The 25366-nt window shown below is 37.6% G+C and overlaps 1 protein-coding gene across 2 annotated transcripts in view; it reads left to right on the top strand.

Annotated features, from left to right (window-relative positions):
- The window catches only part of KCNH8 (potassium voltage-gated channel subfamily H member 8), a 195679-nt gene that overhangs the window by 139310 nt on the left and 31003 nt on the right, over positions 1-25366 (top strand). For both annotated transcript variants that reach the window (XM_040592963.1, XM_040592962.1), the window contains 4 exons: positions 8958-9155; positions 13648-13847; positions 15701-15950; positions 20357-20571. In XM_040592963.1, the coding sequence (XP_040448897.1) occupies positions 8958-9155; positions 13648-13847; positions 15701-15950; positions 20357-20571 (863 nt within the window). The remainder of the gene's footprint in view (positions 1-8957; positions 9156-13647; positions 13848-15700; positions 15951-20356; positions 20572-25366) is intronic.

Below are 25366 nucleotides of genomic sequence, written 5' to 3'. Positions count from 1 at the left end.
TGGGTTTTAAAAGTCTTTATAACATCTATCTCACTGTATGTCTTTAGCTAGTTAAAACCTTCCTTTAAGGATCTAGGGAAAGATACAGTTTCTTCTGGATCATTGCCCAAGAACACCACCAGTCAGTGTATCTGTGAAAGGTACTGCATCATTTAGGGCAGGCATTCAAAAGGAACCTGATATGAAGGTAACCATTGCACCTACATGCCTTTGGCTGCAGAGGTTGGTGTATCTTGAGTGTGCAAGCTTCATGGAGCAGTGAGGCATACAGGGACCTTGAATTTTTGTCTGACTGCACTGTGTTGAAGTTCAGACTTTCTCTGGATGATGTTACAGATGCTCAAAGATCAGTGGTAGAATTTCCAAAGTCTGGCAGAGGTTTACAATTTTATCTGACATGTTCAAATGGTGATTTTTTAATTTGATTCATAATAAAGAAATTGACTAGATGCGAAGATATGGCCCAGATCTCAGCATTGTTAGGAGCATGTTTATGCCTTGGATTTTGGCTCATGCCCATCTCTTACTTAATTTGTTAATTTGGGAACAGATGTAATAAAAATTCTATCCAGTTTCTCTGCAATGGAAGTCAAATGGCATTTTTATTGAATCTATCCATTCCTAGTGTCCACTTAACTTCTAATATGACACTGACCCTAAAATTTGTTGCTCATGAATCCTCATTTATAATTTTGGAGAGTTGTCTCATCAAGGTTTGTTTCTGAGAAGGGCATGGTTTAGAAACTCAGCTTATTATTCTTTTTACTTTAAAATATTACTTTTCTTGTCATTGCCATTGTTTGCAAGCTCCCCAAAATATGCTGTTAATTATTTCCCATGGAGGCTTAAATTTTATGTATAGCACTTAAACGAATGAAAGCTTTATTCTGGTTTATGTGTTAAGCTTTAAATAGATGAACAACACAGATCTGAAGCATGAAATCTTCTTATAAAATTTGTCCTCCCCCCTCTAAAGATTTTATCTACTTAATAGAAAAAGGCATGGAGTACTTTACAGAAAAGGGTATTTTTTTTCCTCTTTGATTAGATGTTAAAGGGATTTCTTGTGGGTTTTATTGTCTGTAATGTGGGCATTCATCAAGCAAAAGTGTAGAAACTTTTATTTGTACATGTAGAAAATGTTCTGTAGTTTCCATCATGTTAATATCCACGTGCCTCACTTCTGTTGGCTCTTAAAAGTTCACTGAGCCCAGAGGTTAAGTATAATCTGCTCGTACAAGGTTAACATAGTTCACTCCTCATTATCTGCATAAGATGGTGTAATGAATGCACTAGAATGGTACCAAAGATTGTGACCCAGACAAAGAAAAAAGGGGGAAAATATTAAACCAGACATAAATTAGATTTAAAAATATACAGTTATTGTGTCACAAAGGAAAGAGAAAGGTGATGCTATGAAAACTGTGGAGAGTAGATACCTCTGCCATCCATGGATCTGAAGCACTAATCCTGATACTTGCTTCATACATGGCCATTCCCAGGTGGCATGGCTGGTGCCTGAGCGCTGGTCCCAGAGTCACAGAGGGCAGCCCTGAGTGGTTCTGTGTGCCCCTACCACAAGGACTCCAGCTGCAGGCAGCTGAGATAAAACTACATTTCACAGTCCAAGTTAAATGCATTTCTTTTATGTGTCATGTCAAGAATTTCTCTCCACAAAATCTGACTATGTGGATTTGACTGCAGTAGATGTTCCTTTAGTTCAGTTGCATTGTAAGTCTCATTGATACCCATGTTGTGTGTCTTTCTTGCTTAAGGAAAAAAAATATAATTAAATCCATCATACTAAAGAATATACTCCATTAAGGACCATATTTTACAATGCAAAAATAAGAAAACCCATTTTTAAACTAAATTATTTTGGGAGTAGCTTTAATATTTTCTAGCAGCTTCAGTGCTTGAGAAAAAATGTTAATGTCTTTACTGTATTTGTTTTCTTTCTCATTTTAGGTGTCTATTGTTTGCAGGAACGTGTGTTAACAAAATAAAGACCAAGGGGAGTACATTAATGCTAATGGTTCCTCATTTTCATGCAGCCATTATGCTTATGTCTGTTGTACTAATACTGAAGTCTTTCTAGTCTAAACTTCATGTACTGCCACTTCTTTCTCTTTTTTTTTGAATGCCAGCTAATTACCTTCTTCAAATATAGCCTCTAGCCAGAGCTGTTCCTTTGTAGCCTGTACTTGTTGACACATCATACATATGCACCTCAGGTTTCCTCTTACACATACATTTACTTATTATCTTAATTTTGGAAAGAGCATAAAATCATGTCTTGTCTTTTACTACTGTGCAATTATGCCATGCAGGCACACATGGTGGAGCTGGATTTTCACATTCCTAGTACCTGCAGATGTATGACACCTGTATTGAGTTTCATTTTCCTGTATCTGGGAAGAGTTCTCAAGCTATATGATTGTGGGTTTTTTCATTTTTAGTACATATTTTTTCTAATCTGTGTGAAAGAAAAGTCTGGTTCATGTTTTATTTGTGACCTGATACAATAAGGTCTACCACATTTACAGTCCTCCAGAAGCAGTGGTTGAAAACATGATTGTTCCTGTCATCTCTGGGGGTCTTTGATCCTTAAACCATCTGCTCTGGTACCTGGGAGCCTCTCCTAACATGACAGGCAAAATTCCATCATAGATCAAATGTGTAAACAAATGATCAGGTTTCGTGACAATGAAAGGGTGACAGCAATGTTGCACAGGTTTACGTAGCAGGAATGGTGCTGTTTAGTGTATTAATAGTCGGGGGGGGGGGGGGGGGGGGGGGGGCCTGGGGGCGGAATGCAAATGTTTTAGCAGGAAAAAAATCAGATGTCAAAACCCTTTTGACTAGACAGGGATAAAAAAGGCTTTAGGGATCTTGAGGAGAACTTGAATACCTTAAATGAGTAATCACCATGAGAACAGAGGCAATGATTATTCACTAATGCAGAGTCATGCACGCTAGAAGTAGTAAAATGATTTAGTTTTCTTATATACCTCTAAATTAAGAATGCGTTGTATCAGCCAGAAACAACTAGAGAGTAACTTCAAAATTCTTTGGAAGCAATCTTAAAAGCAAAGCTAATATTTTAATGTCTAATGAATGATAATTAGGGCTTGATGAGGTAAACATATTCATTATACTGTTATACAAAATGATGGTAACATCTTATCTCAAGTATAATGTTAGCTCTGGTCCCCCCTCCTCAAGTGCTCTTTAACTATGATACATTCTGAAGAAGCAACATGGACAGTTGATAGAAGTAATTTGGACATGTAAAATCTATCTCACAGAGATAAGACTATAATCATAAGTGCTTTTACCTAAAAATAAGGGTATTCATCTACTTCTACCTAAGCAATTGTTTTGCCCTAAGCTTTATTTCTTAGAGGTTAATATTTCAAGAAAACACAGGGGAGAGAAAGAGAGAGAGAGAGGAGCTAAAATCTTGGCTTCGTTGAGATCAGTGAGACCTTTGCTACAGTTCTCCCCCATTTAAAATGGAAATATGAGATGATCATTTGCAAATTGGAGTGTGCAGCTATGTAATGAAAGGGTGGTGTGATTTCCCATGCCAACATACAGCTTCTTATTGTCTGACTCTAGATCTGGAACGAGGAGCTGTCAGCAGTGACCAGGGACTGCTGCAGTGGGAGCCAACACAGCTCTCAGGGCATATGGTGATTTTCATTTAAAAATGCATTGCAGTGATGAAGGATCTAATTGCTCTTGTATAGATTTTATCTTTTTCTTAATAACCCTAAACTGTTCACTACAACATACATTAGTAGGCATAAAACACAGAGAACCTGTGTTAAAAGTTATCATCTACTTATATTAGAAGGCTGCATGTGCTCCAGTTCAGGATATTTATTTTTATTTTTTTTTCAGTGTTTGGTGACTTATTTACATGTTTTTGTCTTTTTTTTCTCCAGTATTTCTAGGTTTTGTTTGGGTTTAGATGGTTTTGCATTGCTTGGTATTTCATAAGGTACAGTTCTAGGTTTCAGAGAAGTATAAAGAAGATGTGGCATGTAACAAAGCCATTGCCATCTTTTGTGCTTTCATTTAGAGCTCCAGAGTTTTTCAGCTGAGTCAGAAAAACATAACAGCATAACACATAGCCCTTAAAGATAACCCATGTTTGACAGCTTCCTTTAGTTTGCCCCATCATTACTCAATACATCTTCTCTTTCCCTTCTATCAGCGTAACATTGATTACAGTCTTTCCTCACCGGTGTAAAAGAGCCAAGTGTGGTCTGGGCCTACACGAGTTTCAAATACTCTTTAAACACAAAAAGGTGATGATGTGGGATCAGATAGGCTTTTCTACCTTCACATCTCCCCTAGGAATACTTAAGGCCCTGAATATGATACAGAACCACAGCTCAGAGAAGGCTGGCCTTTGTCCCACCCTTTCTCTTCTAACATCATCAGCACCGGTCTACTGGGGAACTATTCCTGCTTCTAGGCATTCAGGGATGCTCTGAGAGTTACTCCTCATCCTTACATCTTTGCACTTCCTGACACAGTAGTGCAGAATAAACCAGTTTTGGCCTACTTTTTCACTAGAAAAAAAAGTTTGTCATTTTATAGAATAAAGAAAATGAAACTGTGTTCTAAGCTGTTGAAATACCAAACAGGATTTTGGTATGTTAAGTGTCTGGTGTGTAAGGAAAATCTAAACAGATGTATAGAATGAATCAGCAAATTATGGGGAGTGATGTACTTGCTCAGTGCAGTGCAAGCACCAAATCAAGGGAAGACTGAGTTTCTGGATGTCCAGTAAATGAGATAATGTGTTTTACATCTGGTTATAAAGTATGTCATCAATGGATGCTTAAACGCTTGTTTATGTTTCTGCTGGTACTTGAGCACTTCCCAGATACAGGTAAATGAAACTCAATACAGCTTCTTCCAGCAATTTTCAAAGTAGCCTAATGGAGCTTGATATCCAATTCGTACTGACTTTTCTGATAGGACTTGATTACTTGAGTGCTCTTATTCCCTTTGAAAAATCTTCCTCTTAATTATGCTAATCGATGCTTTAAAATGTTTTCAAAGTCACAGAGCTATATGCAGATAATGCTAATTCAGAACCAGACAAGATTCATAACGTTAAATTCAAGGAAACTCCCTCTGACTACAAGGTATATTTATTTTTCTTTTCTTCCCTGAGGGTAGAAATTAATTACTCAAATTTGCTGAAGAATCTGCTGAGAGCTGTTAGCTACAGGAACCAAAAAAGTAAAAGTAATTAGTCAGTCGTTAACCCAGGACTATTTCCATTGTATAACGAAAGTATTTACAGCCAACAGTATCTTGTATTTAATTCCAAATGAAAAAAAAAAAATGTAGTGCTATTAAGAAAAATCTGAGAAGTGCAGTCGATCTGGAAATCTTGCAGCATTTTATGTACTTTGGCTGATACCTCATCCTATATAATTTCTTCAAAAGGTCCTGATTAGGATTGTCTCTAACAGTGAACACAGAAATGAAAAGCTGTAAATATGGCTTTATCTACAAATCAGAGCAATGTATTTATTGGGTTTTCACTTTCAGATACACATAATCTGTTCCAAGTCTCATGGTACATCTCTAAAGAAAGTTACCTAATAGCTTTTCATTGTATAGTGGGCAGTTTTTGTTAACAACTGCTGGTAATTGCTAGCTGCTACTGTTGTAGCTCAGTGATAAGCCATTCATCTTACTGATTAAGAACGTTTGTCTGACCCCCAGTTATGTCACAGAACTGGGCACAGAGTGCTGAAATCATCTCAGATAATGGTGTCTCAGCCAGAATTGCTTGTTAGCAACTGTAAAATGCTAATATTGTGTTTGGTATTTTGTTAGTATAATTATATTAGAGATATAGATACAGTACAGGCCAGCGCGGGGTCCTGCCCTGGGGAGGGACAGCCCCTGCACCAGCACAGGCTGGGGGGGGGCTGCTGGGGGGCAGCTCTGCGGGGAAGGGCCGGGCGGTGCTGGGGGACAGCCGGTTGCCCGCGGGCCAGCGGTGGCCCTGTGGCCGAGAAGGCAGGTGGGACCCTGGGGCGCGTTAGGGGCAGCGTGGCCAGCGGGTGCAGGGAGCTGATCCTGCCCCTCTGCTCGGGCTGGTGAGGCCCATCGGGAGTGCTGGGCCCAGCGCTGGGCTCCCCAGTCACGGGAGACGGGGAGCTGCTGGGGAGGGCCCAGCGGGGGCTGCGGAGCGGGTGAGGGGCCTGGAGCACCTCCCTGGTGAGGAGAGGCTGGCAGAGCTGGGGCTGTGGAGCTGGAGAAGGCCGAGGGGGGTCTCACCCGTGCGTACCAACACCTTAAGGGTGGGTGGCAGGAGGACGGGGCCGGGCTCCTTCCAGTGGTGCCCAGCGACAGGACCGGGGGCAACGGGCACAAACTGCAACACGGGAAGTTCCAGCTGAATATGAGGAAAAAGCTCTTTACTTGGAGGGTGGCGGAGCCCTGGCACAGGCTGCCCAGGGAGGCTGTGGGGTCTCCTTCTCTGGAGACATTCAAACCCACCTGGACGCGATGCTGTGCAGCCTGCTCTGGGTGAGCCTGCTTCAGCAGGGGCTTGGGCTAGGTGATCTCCAGGGGTGCCTTACAGCCCTGACCAACCTGTGATTCTGTGCTGTTATAGGGAATTCTACTCTTTGATACAATATAGGTGTTTATTTTAGTACCTTGCCTTTGCTAGTAGTGATGCATTCTTTAGGAACAATGATGTTTCAATAGGGTTTGGTGTTTTGCTTGGTAACCTTGAACATAAAGTGTGCTGTAAAGGAGAAACCAGTTCACATATGTCTGTCAGTTAAATAATGGAGTCATCCATCTTTTCTTGATAGCACTGAAAATGTATTAGTCTGAAAGTGAGGCCCGTAATGTTTCATATAAAGTTACAATAGTTAAACTTAGTAATTGGGGGGGTGGGGGGTGGGGGTGGCAGCTTGAAACTGAGGTGGAGAAACTTGCAATCAGATGCAATATGACCACTAGGAACAGTGAATGTGAAATTCATTCAGATAACAAAAGGCAGAAAAATGGGAATACAGAGGCCAAGAATCAGTGACTTTTAGAACGCTTCCAGGAAAGAGATTTTATCCAAAGAGGCATTATTTCAGTATTCACAGATCAGTTACAGTTATTTTAAATAACTTGTTTCAGTTTTGCAGTTCTTCCAAAGACTAGAATACTTTCAAAACTTGAAGCTGAATTTTAAGATTGTATTTCTTTACATTAGGCTTAGATAGATATTTTTTAACTCTGTCTACTCTCTGCCAGGGATTTTCTTAGGTTTTTGTTCATTATTCTTTAACGTGTCTGATTACACTCCCTATCACAAGCATAGCAATGAAATCTGCTGTACAAAGGGCCATATTATTGTTGGGAAGTGTAGTGTAATCTCAGGAAAACAGTAGTGCACAGAGGATTTGGATCAGTTCAGTGACCTTTTTTTCACTTTTGCTTTTCTTTCCCGTTTTAAATAATTGGGAGCCACAAACATAAAATAGCCTCAACTGATTAATACTTTCTATCAAGGCAAAATCAAAGCGGTTTTCCTATGCTTCCTTGTCTGTTGGCAAGGTGAACCAGCCCACTCAGTTCTGCCATCTTACAAGAATGCAGAGTGCTTTCATTTATGCTTCTGATTAAATTCACTGGCCTGCACAGAGCGGGTCAACAGGGTTGTGGCTGAACCTTATGCTGTCATCACCCAGACCTTCTGGCTTAGCTTTCCTTGTAGAAGAGCATGCCAGAGAGTATGGAGCTGAGGATGGTAGCAGCCATGGCTCAACAAGTCTGCTGTAAGTGGTAAATTCTTACAGACATTTTCCCCAACTTGGAGGTGCTGGGGCAGATACTTCAAATCTGCCCCCTACTTTTGCAGATATACTTTACAAGGGGATTTCCCCCGGTTCGTACTTGGATTGATCCAAAATTAAGAAATGGATGCTCACTGCAGAGAGAATAAGCTTCAGGAGGTGATTCAGCCTGTCAGGTCTCAGCTTACAACAGGGGGACCCCCAACCAATTTTTCTGAAATAAAACTGCCTGCCAGGAATATTTTGTTTTGGAGCTCTCCCTGAATATCCAGGAAAGATTCCTAATCTTCCAAGCAAACTGATTAACAGGCAAAACTGGGCACACAAATTGATTTTTATTTTTTTTTTTCCTATCTGGATTTTTTTGAAGCATTGTGTTTATGCAATTCATTTAGGTTGGTTGTTTTCCAAAAGAACTGCATACTTTTCCCTGGTTGGTTGCTTTGGTGGTTTGTTGTGGTTTGTTGTTGTTTTTTAAATATCTATGAGGCAGTAGCTAATTCTACTTTCTCTAGCACACATAAGAGTCATTTAGCAAAATGAAAGGAAAGATTAAATGAACAATTTAGAAAAAACTTGCCAAAGCATCTTTTGAAAATTAATTTAGGTTTGTAAGTTATGTTTAGTTGTTTGAATCTTTTCTACTGCAAAAAGAAACATGTAAAAAGCTCTAAATATGTAATTATTATTATAAAAATTTAATCTTAGAATCTCAAAAAGCTTTCCAAGTATTAATTAATGGAAAGAATCAAATCGATGTTGCATTCTTGCTGCAGTGTTATTGGGTGATGATTTTTTCTTTTCAGTGCCTTAATGGATTTTGTGAATTATCTAATTAGACCTGTAATATGCGATTCAAAGCCACTTGATTTCCATACAGAAATACAGTTCATAATCATGCATAAAAATAAATACTCCAGAGAGACAATACTTAATGTGCTGTATAAATTCCTACAGTTTAATGATCTTTTTATTCTTGGAATTGTGTGAAGAATGCAGTGTCTTCTAAATAATTATCAGGGGGGGTGGGGGGGTGTTAGAATTATTTTGTTCTATAGAACGTGCAGATTTCATGGTGTCAGTATTCCTTAGAAGTTCTTTTTATGCTTTGTTTTTCAGGTTGGCTTCATGAGCTAGGGAAACGTATTGAGTCTCCTTACTATGAGAACAACACACTAGGGGGCCCATCAATCAGAAGTGCCTATATAGCTGCCCTATATTTCACTCTCAGCAGCCTCACCAGTGTTGGGTTTGGAAATGTCTCAGCCAATACCGATGCCGAAAAGATCTTCTCCATTTGCACAATGCTGATTGGGGGTATGTACAAATGCTAAGTATCATATAAAATGTTTTGGGGAAGGGTAGGGACAAGTAAAATAAGAGGTGAGATTTTGTTAAAGTTTCTTTAAAAATAAGACAAGCCACAAGAGAAATTTTAATTTAAAATGGCAAAAGAAGGAAATAACTCTCTTAAGCAGACATATTTCTAAGGTTTCAATCACTTGTGGCAACAAAAGACAGTTGTCACCCAGTAAAATGCAAACACACTACTGTCAGTGAGTGGAGCCCAACCATGTGCCAGCGTATTTTGGTTACATGCCAGGCAGTTTTTAATTCAGCCAGGTAATAGGTTCAGGTCCAGTTCAGGCCCCACAGCAGCCCTGGGAATGGTGGTGAGGGCAAGTGGTTAGCACAGCAGTGAACCTGGCTGTGAGCTAGTGCAGATCCTCATCTGAAGGACTGGCCCAGAGAGAAGACAGCAGAGATAGGACAGAGCCAGGAGGACTGTTTAGTGAGCTGTAGGTGACTATCATAAACAAAAAGCAGTTTAATTATCATTAAGTCACCACTTACCACTAAGACGTGGTAAATTTTACCACATCACTGCTTCAGATTAGAAAATATAACGGGTTTGTCATATTTGGAACTCCTAGTAGTATTTGTTGGGGAAAGTCATGTGCACATTTATGATTACCTTCTTTCTGCTGAGGCACCTGGGCACAACCACCGAGCTGGTGGCAGCTGCAGAGCTTGGTATTCCAAGGCCACTAGGCAAAGTACCTGCAGGTCTCTACCTTCGTCTTCCTCCACAAAAAATAAAAAAAAAATATCAGCTGTGCTATTTCAGAGTGTGTACAGCGTACAACTCAACTCACAGTGGGAGTGAGGGGTAAAAGGAAATCACAACCAGAGTACTGCCCCCCTCTTCTGCCCCACCCCCCACCCCCCCAGCCCCATTTGCCTAATTGTTCTGGAAATACTAGTAGGTGTTTCTCCAGGGCTAGCCAGTAAGGCAGGCATGGTGTCAGCTTTGCAGCATAAATTTTCCTGGGCAAAAATAAATTGGCAACTTGACACTTGAAAGCCAGCAAACACAATGAATGACCTGTAAAGTATATATTTGTAGCATCGAGTGGTATAAAAAGTACTCATTGAATTATTGTCATTTTTGCCAGTCCTGAAAATGAACGGAAATAATATAATAAATCATCCAAGAATTATATCATTTTGATTTTGACAATATCACAAAAACACAAGCAGCTCACTAATTGCTTTTGCTGGTAGCATAGAATTACAGTTTTAAAATACAGTGTGGTCTTTGTGCTTGGAGGCTTTCATTACATAAACTCTGTTGGAATGAAGGAAGGAGTTTTTATTTCTGTAAAGAAATCAAGAGCTGTGTAAGGCGATGATGAATATTTAATTCACTTTGGTACAGCAGAGCTTTCACAAACTTAATAGATTAGAATATAAAAGTGTGCTGTACTTATAGTCCAGTTATTGCAGTTTCTGTTCATTTCTTATATTGTTGAATGGTAGAACTGATATTCTTGTGCACTGAATAAATTGTGAAGAACTAGTAGGCTGAATATAGTAAGAGGGAACAGAAAGCTGAAAGGCAATGTTAATCACAGACAAGCAGGTAGAAGTATGACTTTACATCTGGGAGGGTCCAGTGAACAAGATCTATCCAGGCAAGAAGGCAGAGCAGGCTGGTTTGCAAGTATTTTCTTGAGGAATTTTATTTTAGATGCTATTTGAGAAAATCAGCAGAGCAAAGAAACTTGAAGGAGTTAGCATCACACAGCACAGACTGGTGAGTATGCCTCAGAAAAGTCTATTAGGAATAAAGTACTAGTCTGTATACTTTAGGGCATAATGCCTTTTCATTTCTTAAAACATGTTTCAATGTATAGTTTTGGCTGATATTTAATTTTAAAATTCATTAGTGGAAAGTGATGTTTTGAGAGAAATTGATACAAGTTTTTTAGGGTTTTTAGACAAAGTCATTAGTTGATGAAACTTCAAGTTTAATGGATAGCATGATTACATTTATCAGTACTTCATCTGTACCTCTTTAATGTGTGTCGCTGCAAATTGAAAGAAGCGAGTGAATTTATTACAATCTTAAAGATAGTTGAAGCCAGGGAAAAAAAAGTATTAATTTAACAGATAAATAACTTATAATATTCTTGTTTGATTTTCACCTGCCTCTTGGTATTAATTCATGTTTTGCATGAATTTGAAATTACAATTTCAGACAAGTAATATTGTAAAGATAAAACATCTTATTCTGTACAGTATTTCTTCTTAAAGTTGGCAAGAAAAGTTACTTACTAAAATTTAACCAGAATTCATAGGATACCCAGCATCTGTAAAATATTAGTTAGATATGTCCTCCTGCACATGACCATACCATGTGCTGTTTTGTATTCTCAATGTTCTTTAAGCAAAGAATGTGCAGTTTTGTATTTATGAGACTGGAGGCTCCAGCAGTAGCTCCAGTCCTTTCTGGTCCAAGGTGCTAAACTGTTCCCTAAGCAACAAAAAAAGTAATTTAGAATATCCATTAAAATTAAGGCCACTTTATGAAATATTGTTCCTAGAAGTTTTTAACTTGTCCTGCTTGTAGAGAATGGATCAATATATTTCTTACAGAAAGTAGGGTGGGTCTGTGACTATTTGATAAAAGAAATCTAATACCTATGACAGCCAGAAATAGCTTGAGATCATTGGTAGCAGTTGTCTTCCGAGGTACATACACAAAATCAGATTCCCCCATAACAATAACATATTTGATGATATTTGTGCCTATAATAACATCATGGAGATCTCTACACTGTCCAGCTCCTAACCTTGGAGAGACTTCTATCACATGTGATTTTTACATATGCATCCATACACCACCTAATGTTTAATCCTTCCCCACTTTTTAAACTTATTATCACATCCTTAAAGAGGCTATACTATCACTTTAGCCTGTTTAGCTATGTCTGGCTGAATTGTTTCAGCCCTAGGTGCCATATTTCTGGCATAATACACCAGCCCCTCACATTTTGTTGCCCAGGCTTCTGACATTCATGACTCAGCAATTCATTGCATCACCAGGAACAACACCTAGTTGATTCAGCTGATTATTCTTAAAAATAAATTTCCAGTTTTGCTTACTTTTCTTTCTAGAATTCATATCTGATCTTTTTCTTTCTGCTCTGCTTTTCATTTATCTTCTTTTACTAATGGACTTCTATTGACTTCATCATATCATTGGATTACAAGAATGCATACTATATTGTGAAACTTGCACACTGCAATGTCTTATCTGTTTTTCTGCACTACCTTCGCAATAAAGACACAGATATTGTTATTACTTCCTTTGTATTTTACTTGGTCTGTAAAAATTTTCAGCACTCCAAACTAAAGAATTTTCTGTCCATTTCTACCAAAAACATTATTAACCTCTGAAGTGCATCCTTTCCTCCTCCTGCTCCCCCTGTCTCTCCTTATTCACACTGGATTGCTGTAAATTGCCATACAAGGTCAACATCTTGTTTGTCTTGTTTATAAACCAATTCCTTTACCGCTCAGATGAGTTTGTCTGCTTTCTTCCAAGCGCTATAAAGATAGATGTCCCTTAACAGTAATAATCAAGCTCTTTAATAGTTTTTTCAATAAACAATTTGTAAATGTGTATATTATATACCTCAGATAAATATCATATGACAGACAATCTAGCAGTAATTATTCCCACTGATAATCAGGAAGCACATTTCTGCACAGGCAAACCCAGACAACCTGTACCTGTAAGCATTTCTTCAGCTTTGCTTCTGGTCTTTTTATTCTCAAGCCAGTGTCTAATTGCAGACAAACTTTAGGATGTCAGAACTTTCTGATAAACATTTTCACACTATATTTGACCTTCTCAAGCAACAAAAGAAATCAGATTGTCAGTTTGAATGTATCTTTTTTTATCTGAATTTCTTCTTTACAAAGTTTTTTTTCTGTCTTTTTTTTAACATCTTATTTCCCAGAATATGATAAATTTCTAAATGTTGTTTGCAATCTCATTCCGCTACACATAGTCCCTATTAGTAACTGTTTTCTTTATATGAGTTCTCTGAAATTTATTACAATCTGTGTATTTGCTAACTGACCATTTGAGTCTAGTTTTCATACTGATTAATAGTTTATCATTACTTCCTGAGCATGCCTGCCTGCATGTGTTATCTGTTTTCATTTTTTCCTTAGACTGAACTTAATTTGGCTAGGTCATTCTTTTGCTTGGTATCCTGACTAGATAGCATCAGTACTTCTGCCCTGTCCCATGACTGTGGCTGCTAGTGACACCAAAAAAAAAAAAAAAAAAAAATCATATGAATACTACTGTATATTACTCATGGAGTCTTATATTCAAAAGCTTTATTATATCTCTCAATCAGGAAACTGGTTTTCTGTAAAGATCCTGTTTATTTTCTGTGTTATGTTTTAATGACCAACAAGTCATCCTTCATTGCACATAATTCCTCCCTAGCTCTGATGCATGCCTTGGTGTTTGGCAATGTGACTGCTATAATTCAGAGGATGTACTCCAGATGGTCCCTTTATCACACAAGAACCAAGGATCTGAAGGACTTTATACGGGTCCATCACCTGCCACAACAGTTGAAGCAAAGGATGCTTGAATATTTTCAAACCACGTGGTCTGTCAATAACGGAATTGATTCCAATGAGGTAAGCGAATGAGGGAGGTTGCATGTTTGGTGGCTTTGACTATGGACTTTGAGTCAGGGAGGGGGAGTAACTTCCCATTTGTGATGCTGTGTTTTGTGTGAAGTTACATATAAAGAATAACATGCCTAAAAATAAAGCTGGCTTAAAGAGGGTATGCTATTGAACAATCTGGTTTAGAACATCATATCATACATTAAATTTCAAAATCCTCCATAGTTCCTAAATGCTGAAGAGGTCTTCATCAGAAACCTTTTGGATGATGCCAGCAGAAACACCCCAGTGAGCAGTTTGCCTTTCACTAAACAAAAGATCTGCTGGGTTTATTAGGTGGGTTTTTAAAGGAGGGACTTCTTTACTGCCCTTTATTCCCTCCTCCATTTTCTTTTATTCTTTGCAACACTGTAAACAAGTGGTTTGGCCTGATTTTTTTATGTTTTTCATTTCCTTAGATTTTTAAATATTGCAGGATCTAACACATGAGTGAAATCAAAAGACAGATTTCTGGTCGTGTCTTTGCTTGCCTGTTTTAAATTACTTATCTAGGTTATGTATTACTGTACTCCGGGAGAAATAATGGCTTCTCTGTTCTGGAGTGTTATTTGAATGAACCATTCCCTTCAGAGTTCTTGTTACACATGTCATTATAAAACTCAGTGGCCTCTAAAGGTAATGTGGAAATAAGCAGAAGGATTTGGGTTTGAGAACATTATTTTCCCGATAAATTATTTTTGCAGTGTGCACAGCACAAAGAATGGGATTTTCAACAGCATCCTAGCAACAGAAAGAGCCTAGTAAGATTTACAAAGGTACAAAAAATACTTAAATGTCAGAGCTTTCTTAGATTTGGTTAAGGATCACCTTCAGCTGAACCTTTAGTCACACTGCAAGTGAGCAACTGCTGCACTACAACAGCAGGCTCTGGAGAGACTGCCATCAGTATTTCATTATTTGCCTCCCATCCGCAAACTGCTTAGTCTAAGCCCACTCCATCGAGTATTGGCTGATTGCATTACTCAGATGCCAGATCCCTTCAATTTACAGACAAAACCGTGCTTGTGGGCTTGAAGCTTGCATGGTTCAGAGCTCTGCCCATAGGCAGGCAGTATACTTTGCCTCAATGGGGTAATACCTGGAAACCACTTAAACATATTTTTTAAAAAGATACACCTGAATTTTTTGTGGTGCCTTGACAAAAGGAAAGATGATTTGAGCAGTTATATGTCATTCTCAGAAGTCTGTCTGAGCAGAAAGATGCTTCTCTCAATTTTGCCATGCTGCAGCAGATCTTGTGTAAAACATATATATACAGATACCATTAAGTGTTGGCCATGCTAATTGGAAATTAAGACCAAGGAGAAATAGGAAGACCTTATAGTCTTTTAGTTTCCATAGATTCCTCTGCTGAACGTGCACCTAGTTTCCATGTCTTCACTCATTTAAAAAAAAAAAAAAAAAAGAAAACACACACACACCCCCGAACAAACTCTGAGAAAAAACTTAGGTTTTTTTGAGTTATTCCTTTTCCAGTAGTTTTACTGCTGTATGCAGTGGTATATACCTGAACGCCCTACTGTGTTCTAACAGCTGAGAAGAACTTGGATAAGTTTGAATTGTGCATACTGTTGACTTTTTTTCTTGTCTTTGTATAAAGGCACATTTTTACTCATGTTTTTCTGGAATTTATCAGTGTTTATCAGCCTAAAGATTTATTGAGACAGCACATGTCTTATCAAGGGGATAAGAAAATCAAAGGGAAATCTTTGCATCAATATGACATGGGCAGCACTACTGAATCAGCCCACTTCTGCAAAAGAGGAAGCAAATTATTTTAAACTTTTCTCTTTTTTGGACAGCTTTTAAAAGACTTCCCGGACGAGCTGCGTTCAGATATCACCATGCACTTGAACAAGGAGATTTTGCAGCTCTCCCTTTTCGAGTGTGCCAGCCGTGGTTGCCTCAGGTCTCTGTCTCTGCATATCAAAACCTCCTTCTGTGCTCCTGGGGAATACCTCCTCCGGCAGGGAGATGCCCTGCAAGCAATCTACTTTGTGTGCTCAGGTTCCATGGAAGTCCTGAAGGACAGCACAGTCCTGGCAATTCTTGGTATGCTCATAATCAATCAGCTTCAAACAAAAAGAATGGTCCTCAAATGTAGTAAGACCTTCACTACTAACTGATGGCTTAGTGTGTCCTGGTAGTCTGATAAGAAATAATTTATTTTATTTTAATCTGTTATTCATGTTCTATGGAAATCCCTAATATTTTTTTTTTAAAAAAAACTTCCTTATGTTTTGCCCTAAGGAGCTTTCAATTGCTGGTGTTAGCTGTTCATTCTTGTATTCTGCTTTTTTCTGTACTGCGTGTGTATATATATATATCTGTACATACACACACAGTTATACTGTATCCTGATTTTCTTATACTTACTCTCTCCTTTGCATTTCAGGAGGTACTTACTAGCTTTTGATATAAATTTCTGCTTTCAACTAAATTTGATGACAGTACTGACACCTCAAAGGACATTGGTTATCACTTCCTAAATCTTAAACAACAGTTAGTGGCCAGGCAGTGTTCCCACTAATGCTCTCAAATGAAAGAAAGTAATCTGAGTCCAAGTCTTATTCTTTGACATAGGCATATGAACACCCCTTGCAGGACAGCCATGTGGTGAAAAAAACCCCCACTGTTGTCTCTGGTCCCCAAACAGTTACTTCTTCAAGCTAACTGATACTGCCAGCAGTCATCTGACTATATTGTAACAGAGAAAGGCCAGAAGTTTTGTACTAATAAATTTCATTTAGTTGTTTGCCAGATGACTTCTTTGACTTGCCAAGGGTTAAGCAACTCTATCTGTAAATTTCAGTGAGTGGCCTCAGTCTAATGCCTACCAAAGAGGTTCAATGTCTGAGTTAATGTTTATAAAGTGTTCTGTAAAGAATTATTTTATTATTGTTTTAATACCTCCTTAGATTTAAATGTATTCTTTTTAATAGCTTTTAATCTTCTGATAAAGCAGAGTTAAAAAGAACATTTCCTTTTTTGCTTTCTTTCCGGTTTTGTGGGATTGCACTAGACTGTTGATAATGCAAGCTTCTGGTCTTCTGTAATTGAATTTCCTTTATTTACTAGCATGCATTTGATTGGTCTTTTTTTTAGAATATAAATGTGATACATGTCCTATTTGTTTCATAACTCTCTAATTCCATTAGATGGACACTCCACATCACTCCATCACTCATTTTAATTAGGAAGTTTTAGAATGCCTTGGATTTTATTGGATCACATAAATCAAAGCTATGAAATATGGCTTAGAAAAAACATAAACTTCATAAGCTTAAATATAGCAAGAGGTCAAGAGCTGGAGCTTATTTCATTCATGATTCCATTTTCAGGCACTTCTGAAAATGTTAATGAAAGCATCATTGTGTAATGGTGACTATAAAAACAATAAGAAAGGGATCAGTGGATTTCTGAGAGAAGTTAATGAAAGCGTAATGCAAAAACATAAAAATAATTCTTCGCTACAGTGAATGGGAGCTTCATCATTCAAACCTAATTAACACCAGCAAAAGGTGAATGCATCAAACGTGTTACTGATGTGATGTAAATCTAAGCAAGTTTTTCCCTGACAATGCTGGGTTACTTACAGTTCCCAGACCATTTTATAACTCTGTCATGATCCTAATTTTAGTGAATTAGGGGTTTTTTTACTGAACCATTCTCACTAACAAGCAATAAATCACAAATACAATTAAATGCTCTGATTAAATACAGCTGTTTGGTTCCTCTTGAGACTATTTTTTGTATCTTTATTAAATATTATTAGGATATTTTTAATAGAAAAATATGTTTTAATATAACAGTTATGTACTGTTTGAGCATACATCTTGGTTTTTTTTAAAAAAAATATTAGCCATATATATCCATAATAATTAGAAATTTATAACTTTGACTGCACATCCCAGATAGATATATTAACAAACAGGCGTGTCTACTGAAACATTCAATAATTAAATTATTAATAAATATTAAATAAGTTTGTTCTCCAATGAAAAAGGAAGAGCAAGCTACTAAGAATAACTTACATGGTTCTGTTTATGTTACAAATGTTGATATTGAAGGTACAGTCATTTCACTGCTGCAGTAATTGTACATGAAACTTCCACTTACTACCTACAGCCTTTGCTACATGATTTTTATTGGGAAAAAAAAGTTTCTCATTTCTAATTTTAGAAAAGGTTTCTAATTAAGATGTTTAAACCAGTTTTGGTATACTTGAAATATTTTTTACCATGTCCATACTTATGCAGTCAGCAATAGATTATCCTTGCCAACCCTCTGCTTAATATAATCAAAGAAATCCAAAGAATTGTTTATATTTACAGTAAAACATAAAAGTGATTTTTTGCTTAGCTTACTGTATATTTTACTATGTAAACATTACATCATGTGAAGAGCAATGACAAATATTATTGTCATCTGTCAGATTTACCTTTCCCAGATTGACCTAAGCTAGTACAAGTTCTCATTTGTACTAACTGTAATTTTTAAGACACCCCAAAGTAACATTAATATATGTATATTCTTAGCATAAAAGAAAATCCCTCCCTAGGCTGGGTTTATAAGCTCTTTTGAGAAAGTTGTTAAAGCTCCATGTTAATAGAAAAAATTACAAGTTGTATTTTAAAGTATAAAATTATCTTACTTAAACAGCCTCAGGGATGGTTGGCTGCCTAGTTTAACTTACCCTTAGAGTCACCATTTCCTGTGTGATATCGAGTTGGAATCACACGCTGGGTGGATTTTCAGACTTCACAGTCTTCATTTATTATTTATCAATTTCAGAATAATGTAAAATTGGAAGGGACCTCTGGAAGCCACCCAACCTAAATCTACGTAAAGCAGGGCCAGTTTAGCTCAGCTTCCTCAGGCCAACGTCCAGGGAAGTTTTTAACATCTCCAAGGATGGTGATTCCACAGCCTCTCGGGGCAGCCTGTCTCACTGTTTAACCAGCCTCCTGGTGACTTCCATTTCCAATTTCTAATCACAGATATTTCTTTTGTTACAGACTGTGCCCAGTACATCTTGTAGCACTTTGCACCCTGAAGAGGAGTTTAGTTCTGTTTTCTTTACACTTTTTTGTTAGGCTATTGAAGTCAGCAATAATATCCTTCCTTTGCCTTCTCCTCTTGAGGCAGAACAATATCCAGTTTTTTTCAGCCTTTGTTTGTACATTATGTGCTCCAGTCCCTGATCATCTTGGTAACCTCTTCTGGAGTTGCTCTAGTACATCAATATTTTGTCTTGTTCTGGGAAGCCCAAAACTGGACACAGCACTCCAGCTGTGGTATGATAGAGGCAAAGAGTGACTTCCTGGGACTTGCTGGCTGTACTCTTGCTAACGCTGTGCAGGAGGTTCTTGGACTTCTTTGCTGCAGGGGCACACTGTTGTCTCACGTTCAACTTGTTCACAAGGACCCCGAGGTTCTTTCCCAAAAAGCTGCTTTCCAGCTTGTTCATCCCCAGCCCATACTGCTGCAAGGTTTTCCATAACAGGTGCAGGACTTGGCATTTGGTTTTGTTGAACTTCATGGGGTTCCTCACAACCTTTTTATCATTTAGCAAGGCTCCCCTGAGCAGCAGCTTCAGCATGTCAACCACTCCCACCAGTTTCATATTGCCTATAAACTTGCTAAGAATGCACTCTATCTCACTGTCCGGGTCTAACAAAGACCATCTGCATTAATTTTTGGGGCAGATATCTTGTTCAATGACTGCTCTTTGGATTTTATACCTCAGATCAGATGATAATGGAAGCTTTTCGTTACAAAATTTTTGTGCTCTTCAATATATGGTCAGTTGTGGGTTTTAACACTTCCAGTATTCTAAGGCAGTCTTGCCCATAAATGAAAATATGATGTCTTAAGAATTAATTCTTTTTTATTGACAGAAATGCCATTGAGCTATGCATCCATTAATAACCTATACAACCAAGATACATCACGAAATGTAGCTATGAAGCCATAGCTAACATATATTGAAAAATTTTTTCAACTCAAATTCTAAATAAAAGGGTCATATGAATGGATGATCTACACTTAATCGTGTCATTAAAATGCTGTTTTAACACCTGTCTTTTCAAAAAAACCCAGCAAACTTAAAGTTCATTTCTTGAAAAACAAAATTGCACCTGCTATTAATTACTGGTATAAATCTTAATTTGATACATATTTACTTGATTGCTCCTTTAAATCAGGTCATTACCTGTTTGGAAATTAATCTTTGTACCTCCAATTAATTTCATATAAGATCGCACCTGCAAAAAAGGACTTTTTTTTTTTTTTTAAAAAAAGAGCTTTTGGTCAAAGGTGCTTTAGAATGTTATTAATTAAACAATGTAGTGGTAACAATGGGATTTAAAATGTAACAATTATGTTAAAAAGATGTATGATTTAAAAAAGAAGTAAAGAGTTCATGCTTTGAAAATTATTTTTGTGTTTTCTTTTAGGTAAAGGAGATTTAATCGGCGCAAACCTATCCATTAGGGATCAAGTTATTAAAACAAATGCAGATGTTAAAGCTCTAACATACTGTGACCTCCAATGCATTATCCTCAAAGGTCTCTTTGAAGTGCTCGACCTTTACCCAGAGTATGCTCACAAGTTTGTTGAAGACATACAGCATGACCTCACATACAACCTAAGAGAAGGCCATGAAAGTGATGTAAGTATCTTTAAAGGTCTCTGCAGTTATTGTTACCTTTAAGATGTTTCGCATAGTTAAGTTAGTTCTCATAATTTTGCCACAGTAAAGAAATAATACTCAGATAACATTACAAGGATCACTCATTCTATTTGTTTAATAATTCACTCATTACCTATATGAATTGTTTATCAATTGATGAAATTATTATCAGTATGTTTGCTGCTGCTCGTTTTCCCATAGAAAACATCATCTGAGGTAACATTCTTCTTTAATATTTTGTCAAATTTTGCTTATGTTTAAAAATAATTCAGTTATGTAAAGCATGTGTCCAAACAAAAGTATTTAGCTATACTTTTTCTAGATCTCGTGTGCCAGCCTACTGAACATTCATTTCATAGATCATTGATTACCAATTTGTAGTTAAGAATGTCATCACACACATTCAAAATGAGAAAGTTTTTTCTCATCACACTGCAAGTAATTTTTTTTTATTTAAATGAGCAATATAATGTGAAAAAAAAAAACCAACCACAAGAAATTCCAGATAAAGCAGTGCTGAAAGACTTCAGTATACACTTAACAAAGTACTTTTACTGATACTGTATAGCAAACATATATGCAAATTTTAATAGTGAATTTTAGCTCTCTTTTTCTGACTAACCATATGAGTGTATGAAGACAGTGATAGCCAAACTTTCAGGTTGGTATTTAACAGTTCAGGCATTTGTCTTTGTGTTGTGCTTCTCCTTACACATGGAGAGAAGTAACACTGAGAGCACGTGATTGGGGACAAGGATACCATCAAGATGGGGGATGAGTGTAACGCCAAGGAAGCATAAAGAGCAAAAAAAGGTTGTTTGGGCAGATGCCACAGAGCTGCAGAGCTTAAAATCTCCATGCCCTGTGTGGCTGTTACCGTCCATGTAGCGTAGGCAGGCACTCGCTGTTACAAAGAGTGGCCTGTTGCTTGGCTCTTTTGTGAAGAAAAGCGTCAATGGATGCCCTGCATGCATCTCACTCCAGCACCATGTCTTCCTTGCTCTTGCCGACTCATACGTGTGTCTGTGCAGAAGCTCATGGTGAGTTCTGTCCTGCTGTAGTCATCCATTGAGAGTGCTGCTGGCCTGAGGGACCTCTAGGTTGATGAAACTGCTCTAACGCATGCAAGAACAGTGAGCCAAAGTCCTTTTTCAGCTAAAACACCCAATGAATGTGATACATAGGCTGATATTTCTACATAAGCTTTTCAATAGGTGCATTTTGGTACCAGCGTTTCCACAGCAATGCTCTGTAAATAATCGCAGTAGAAAGATGTAAATATATAAATGCAAACTTGTAGAGAGGAAAATAATCAGGGCATTTGATTTGTTTGTCTCTCGAAATATCCCTAAACTTCCTGCTGCTGAAGACAGCAGCTGAGAGAGTACACATCTCTTTTGATTTATATAACCAACACATTTTCCTTGGGGAGGAATGCTTAATCTGAAAAGGAGTATAACTGCATGAAAAGATAGAGGTTGAAGCTGATTGCATTGTCCTCACCAGTTTTGTTATGGACCTTGATGAACCCCCACAATGTACTGCTACATGCTTCTCTGAATAATGACAAATCTGGGGATCACCATCTCAGCTGCATACATATTCAGGTTTTGTAAAATCAGGGACAGCTCTTCCCAATTAGAGTTGGCTGAATGATATACAGACTCTCTGCTGTCCGCAGAGCCTACACCAGCCTTAAAGGTGCATGCACAGACAGGAAAAGAACCTCTTTAGGCTCACTGTGGAGGGTGAGTTTTAAAGGAATGCAGTACATATCCAAGAATTCTGCTTTAAAGAGGAAAATATTTGCAGCATTTGTGAATACACACTGTATTTTCATGGCATAGTCCATTATCTTAAAGGAAAAAATAAAGAGCCTGACACTGAATAGCATCCAGTGTTACGGGTAAATATGGAGAACCCAAGACAGATTATTGTAGTGTCACTTTCTCCTACATCCTTAGGTTAACTAAATCCTCCACTAGTATTTCTCTTGTAGCAGAACTAATGTAGGTCATGTGCATCTCATTTTTTAACCAACAATGTTACTTATCAATAAGGGTAAAGAACAGGAATAAGGTGGCCAAAAATTCTATCAGCACAAAAAGATCGCTCAGCAAATGAGGAAAGATACCTATGTCAGAAGCAAGTGTGCCTGGTCAACCACTTGCTCTGCTTCACCTGGAAAATACCATATCTTCATGACTATAATTTGCAGACAGAAATAGTCTGAAAGTTATCTGATGTTTACTTTCACAGAATGGTGTAAGAAGGTTTTCAAAAGCACAATTTGTGAGTATGAAAATATGATTTATTTTTTTTTAATATAGCATTATTTCTTGGGAATGTTTCTACAGTAGAGATTGGCAGCTGTGACACCGTATCTTGATTTTTCTGTCCCTTAGACAGGGAGATTTTACTTTTGTGTCTGTGCCTGCTTCAGCCTTACGGGAATTTGGGGTTTGGAGAGCTTTTCCATAGTTAAACAGTAGATTGATTAATTTGAATAAGTCAGTTTATCATTATCTTTTTCCTTGGATGTTTTAAATGACTGTAGATTTGTGACTGAATGTGAATTCATTGTTTCTGAAAATGTATCAGTGTTAGTATTTAGGGTCAGGCAAACTGCAGGGTGAAATACCATGAATTTCCCCACTGTGACTTGCCAAGTGCCTTTCAGAACTGACTTAAAGTATTACTGTATTTTCAGTCACAGTTCACCAAAACTGTGTTAGGTTGTAGATTTCCTAACACCTTAAGCCAGCACTGAAAAGGTGAGGCTGCAGAAAGACGCAGTGCTGGTCATCCGTCTTCCCCTTCCTTGTGCTGTTTGAACAGTTCATTATATATAAAATTTAATAAGAGATTTGAACTTATTTAAAAGTGGGCCAAAAAGGGCCAGGAGTCATCAGGATTTTCCTGATCCTGGAGTGTCGAAGTTGGATATTTAGCCATGTAGCCATGTAGATCATGTAACTACCCTACCCACACAGAAATCTCTAGGAAAACTTTACAATTTTGTTTTCTTGGTTCATTTGCAAATCTGAGAGCATATATGAAGATATGTTCCATCTTTATCAAAATCCAAGTAAGGTGTAATGGTAGAAAAGGCTCCAGGACTTCCATAGCCATGTCACTTTTCAGTAAAACAAAGAGGAGCTGTGACCACATTTGCCAGTAACAAGTAGAGCTTGTAGCTATCTGGTTACAGAAAGATTAGCAGTTTCATTCAAGCAATCTTGGGAGAAAAGCTCTGGAGATTTTAAGCACAGGAACTGGCAATCATGTAACTATTCCAGCCACTAATGAGTAACAGAGAAACAGAAAGACACAAAAACAAGGAGGTAAAGTTTCAATGGCCTTTCATGATAGCGCCGAAACTAGCAATCATTAAGTGATTTACAACTATAACCATTAATGTGTGTGCAAACACACTGGCAGTGCTATTATGCCAACTTCCTACATATTCCCATCACAGCAAGATACAAATTAGGAAAAAAGTCTTTCTGTTGGTTGTATATATTCTGTCCCTGGATTGCTTTGCTGTATTCTGCTCAAGAAACTCATAACTGTTTTTGTAAATGTACTGAATTATTTGAGGACAGTTAGAAAAAGCTTATTTTTTTGGTAGCTGGGGTCGAGACACTAAAACAATTCAGCCATCAGGTGTTTCAACCAATTTTTCTCGGTCTGTGACAATGATGTCATAGTCATTAAATAGTTTGTTGATTTTGACACCTGGCCCACCCTACCTATATAATTTTGCACTATATATCACAGTTTGCACATAGAGCGGGCAGTAACAGAGTCAGATATTTGATTTGATAAAGCTAAGAACTCATAAGGATGTTCTTACAGCATATAATGTAATTATGTGAAAGAAACTGGAAATGATTTTTCTGTCCACCAGCCCTGGAAAACACGTGCTATTTTATCTCCTACTGCTTTCTAAATATATGTTCATAATGCTGAATTGAATTATCCTATGAGAAACTCAGAATAGGTAAATATTTGCACAATATCTTTGTGGGCTTGGTAACAGTTTATAGTTTCTGATTATTTCTTGTGTCTACAGTGTAGACATCATTATTAATTAAAAAAAAAAAAAAAAAAAAAACCCCTAACAAAAAAAAAAACAACACAAAAAACCCAAAAAGACTAGTTGCAGCCAGACTGATACAAAGAACAAGAGGCCTCCTTGACACCTGTGCCATACCATAAGCTGTAATGAAGTCCCAAAGGAAGATAAAACCCATGCAGGCAACAATCTTTGATTCACTAGAGCTCTAACGATATGTGTAATTTTCGAAAAGAAATTAATGAAGATTCAAAAATCTAGACAAGACTTGTAATTAAAAGTATCTATTTTCCTTCTGTAGCCTTAAAAGTAGGATTCTGCCTCTTACAAGTCTTCTCCCTCCCCACAAAGGAGGAAAAGCTACTCTCTTTAAAATGAAAATACAGTCCATCCACAGTGTAAATGAAACATAATGACAAAGACTGCATAAGAAAAAAAGGTAGATTCTTCCTCCAATTGGGAATATTGAGTCTTACTGCATCTTAGCTAGGCTCCCTGATAACAAAATAAATAAATAGACAAATAAATTTTAAAAGGCAACCAAGAAGCAATAAAAACAAGGAATTTTTTTCCCCACAGAAAGGCATTGTCTGATAAAACAAGATTTAATTCTTGTCCTTTGGAGAGGGTGGTGTTTAGAATTCATTAAATTTTAATGGTTGAGTTGTGGGACTTTTTAATATGATAAAGCTCAGC

The sequence above is a fragment of the Falco naumanni genome, chromosome 4 (assembly GCF_017639655.2).
Source record: "Falco naumanni isolate bFalNau1 chromosome 4, bFalNau1.pat, whole genome shotgun sequence".
Lineage (NCBI taxonomy): Eukaryota > Metazoa > Chordata > Aves > Falconiformes > Falconidae > Falco > Falco naumanni.
This window is presented reverse-complemented; position numbering and strand designations above follow the sequence as displayed.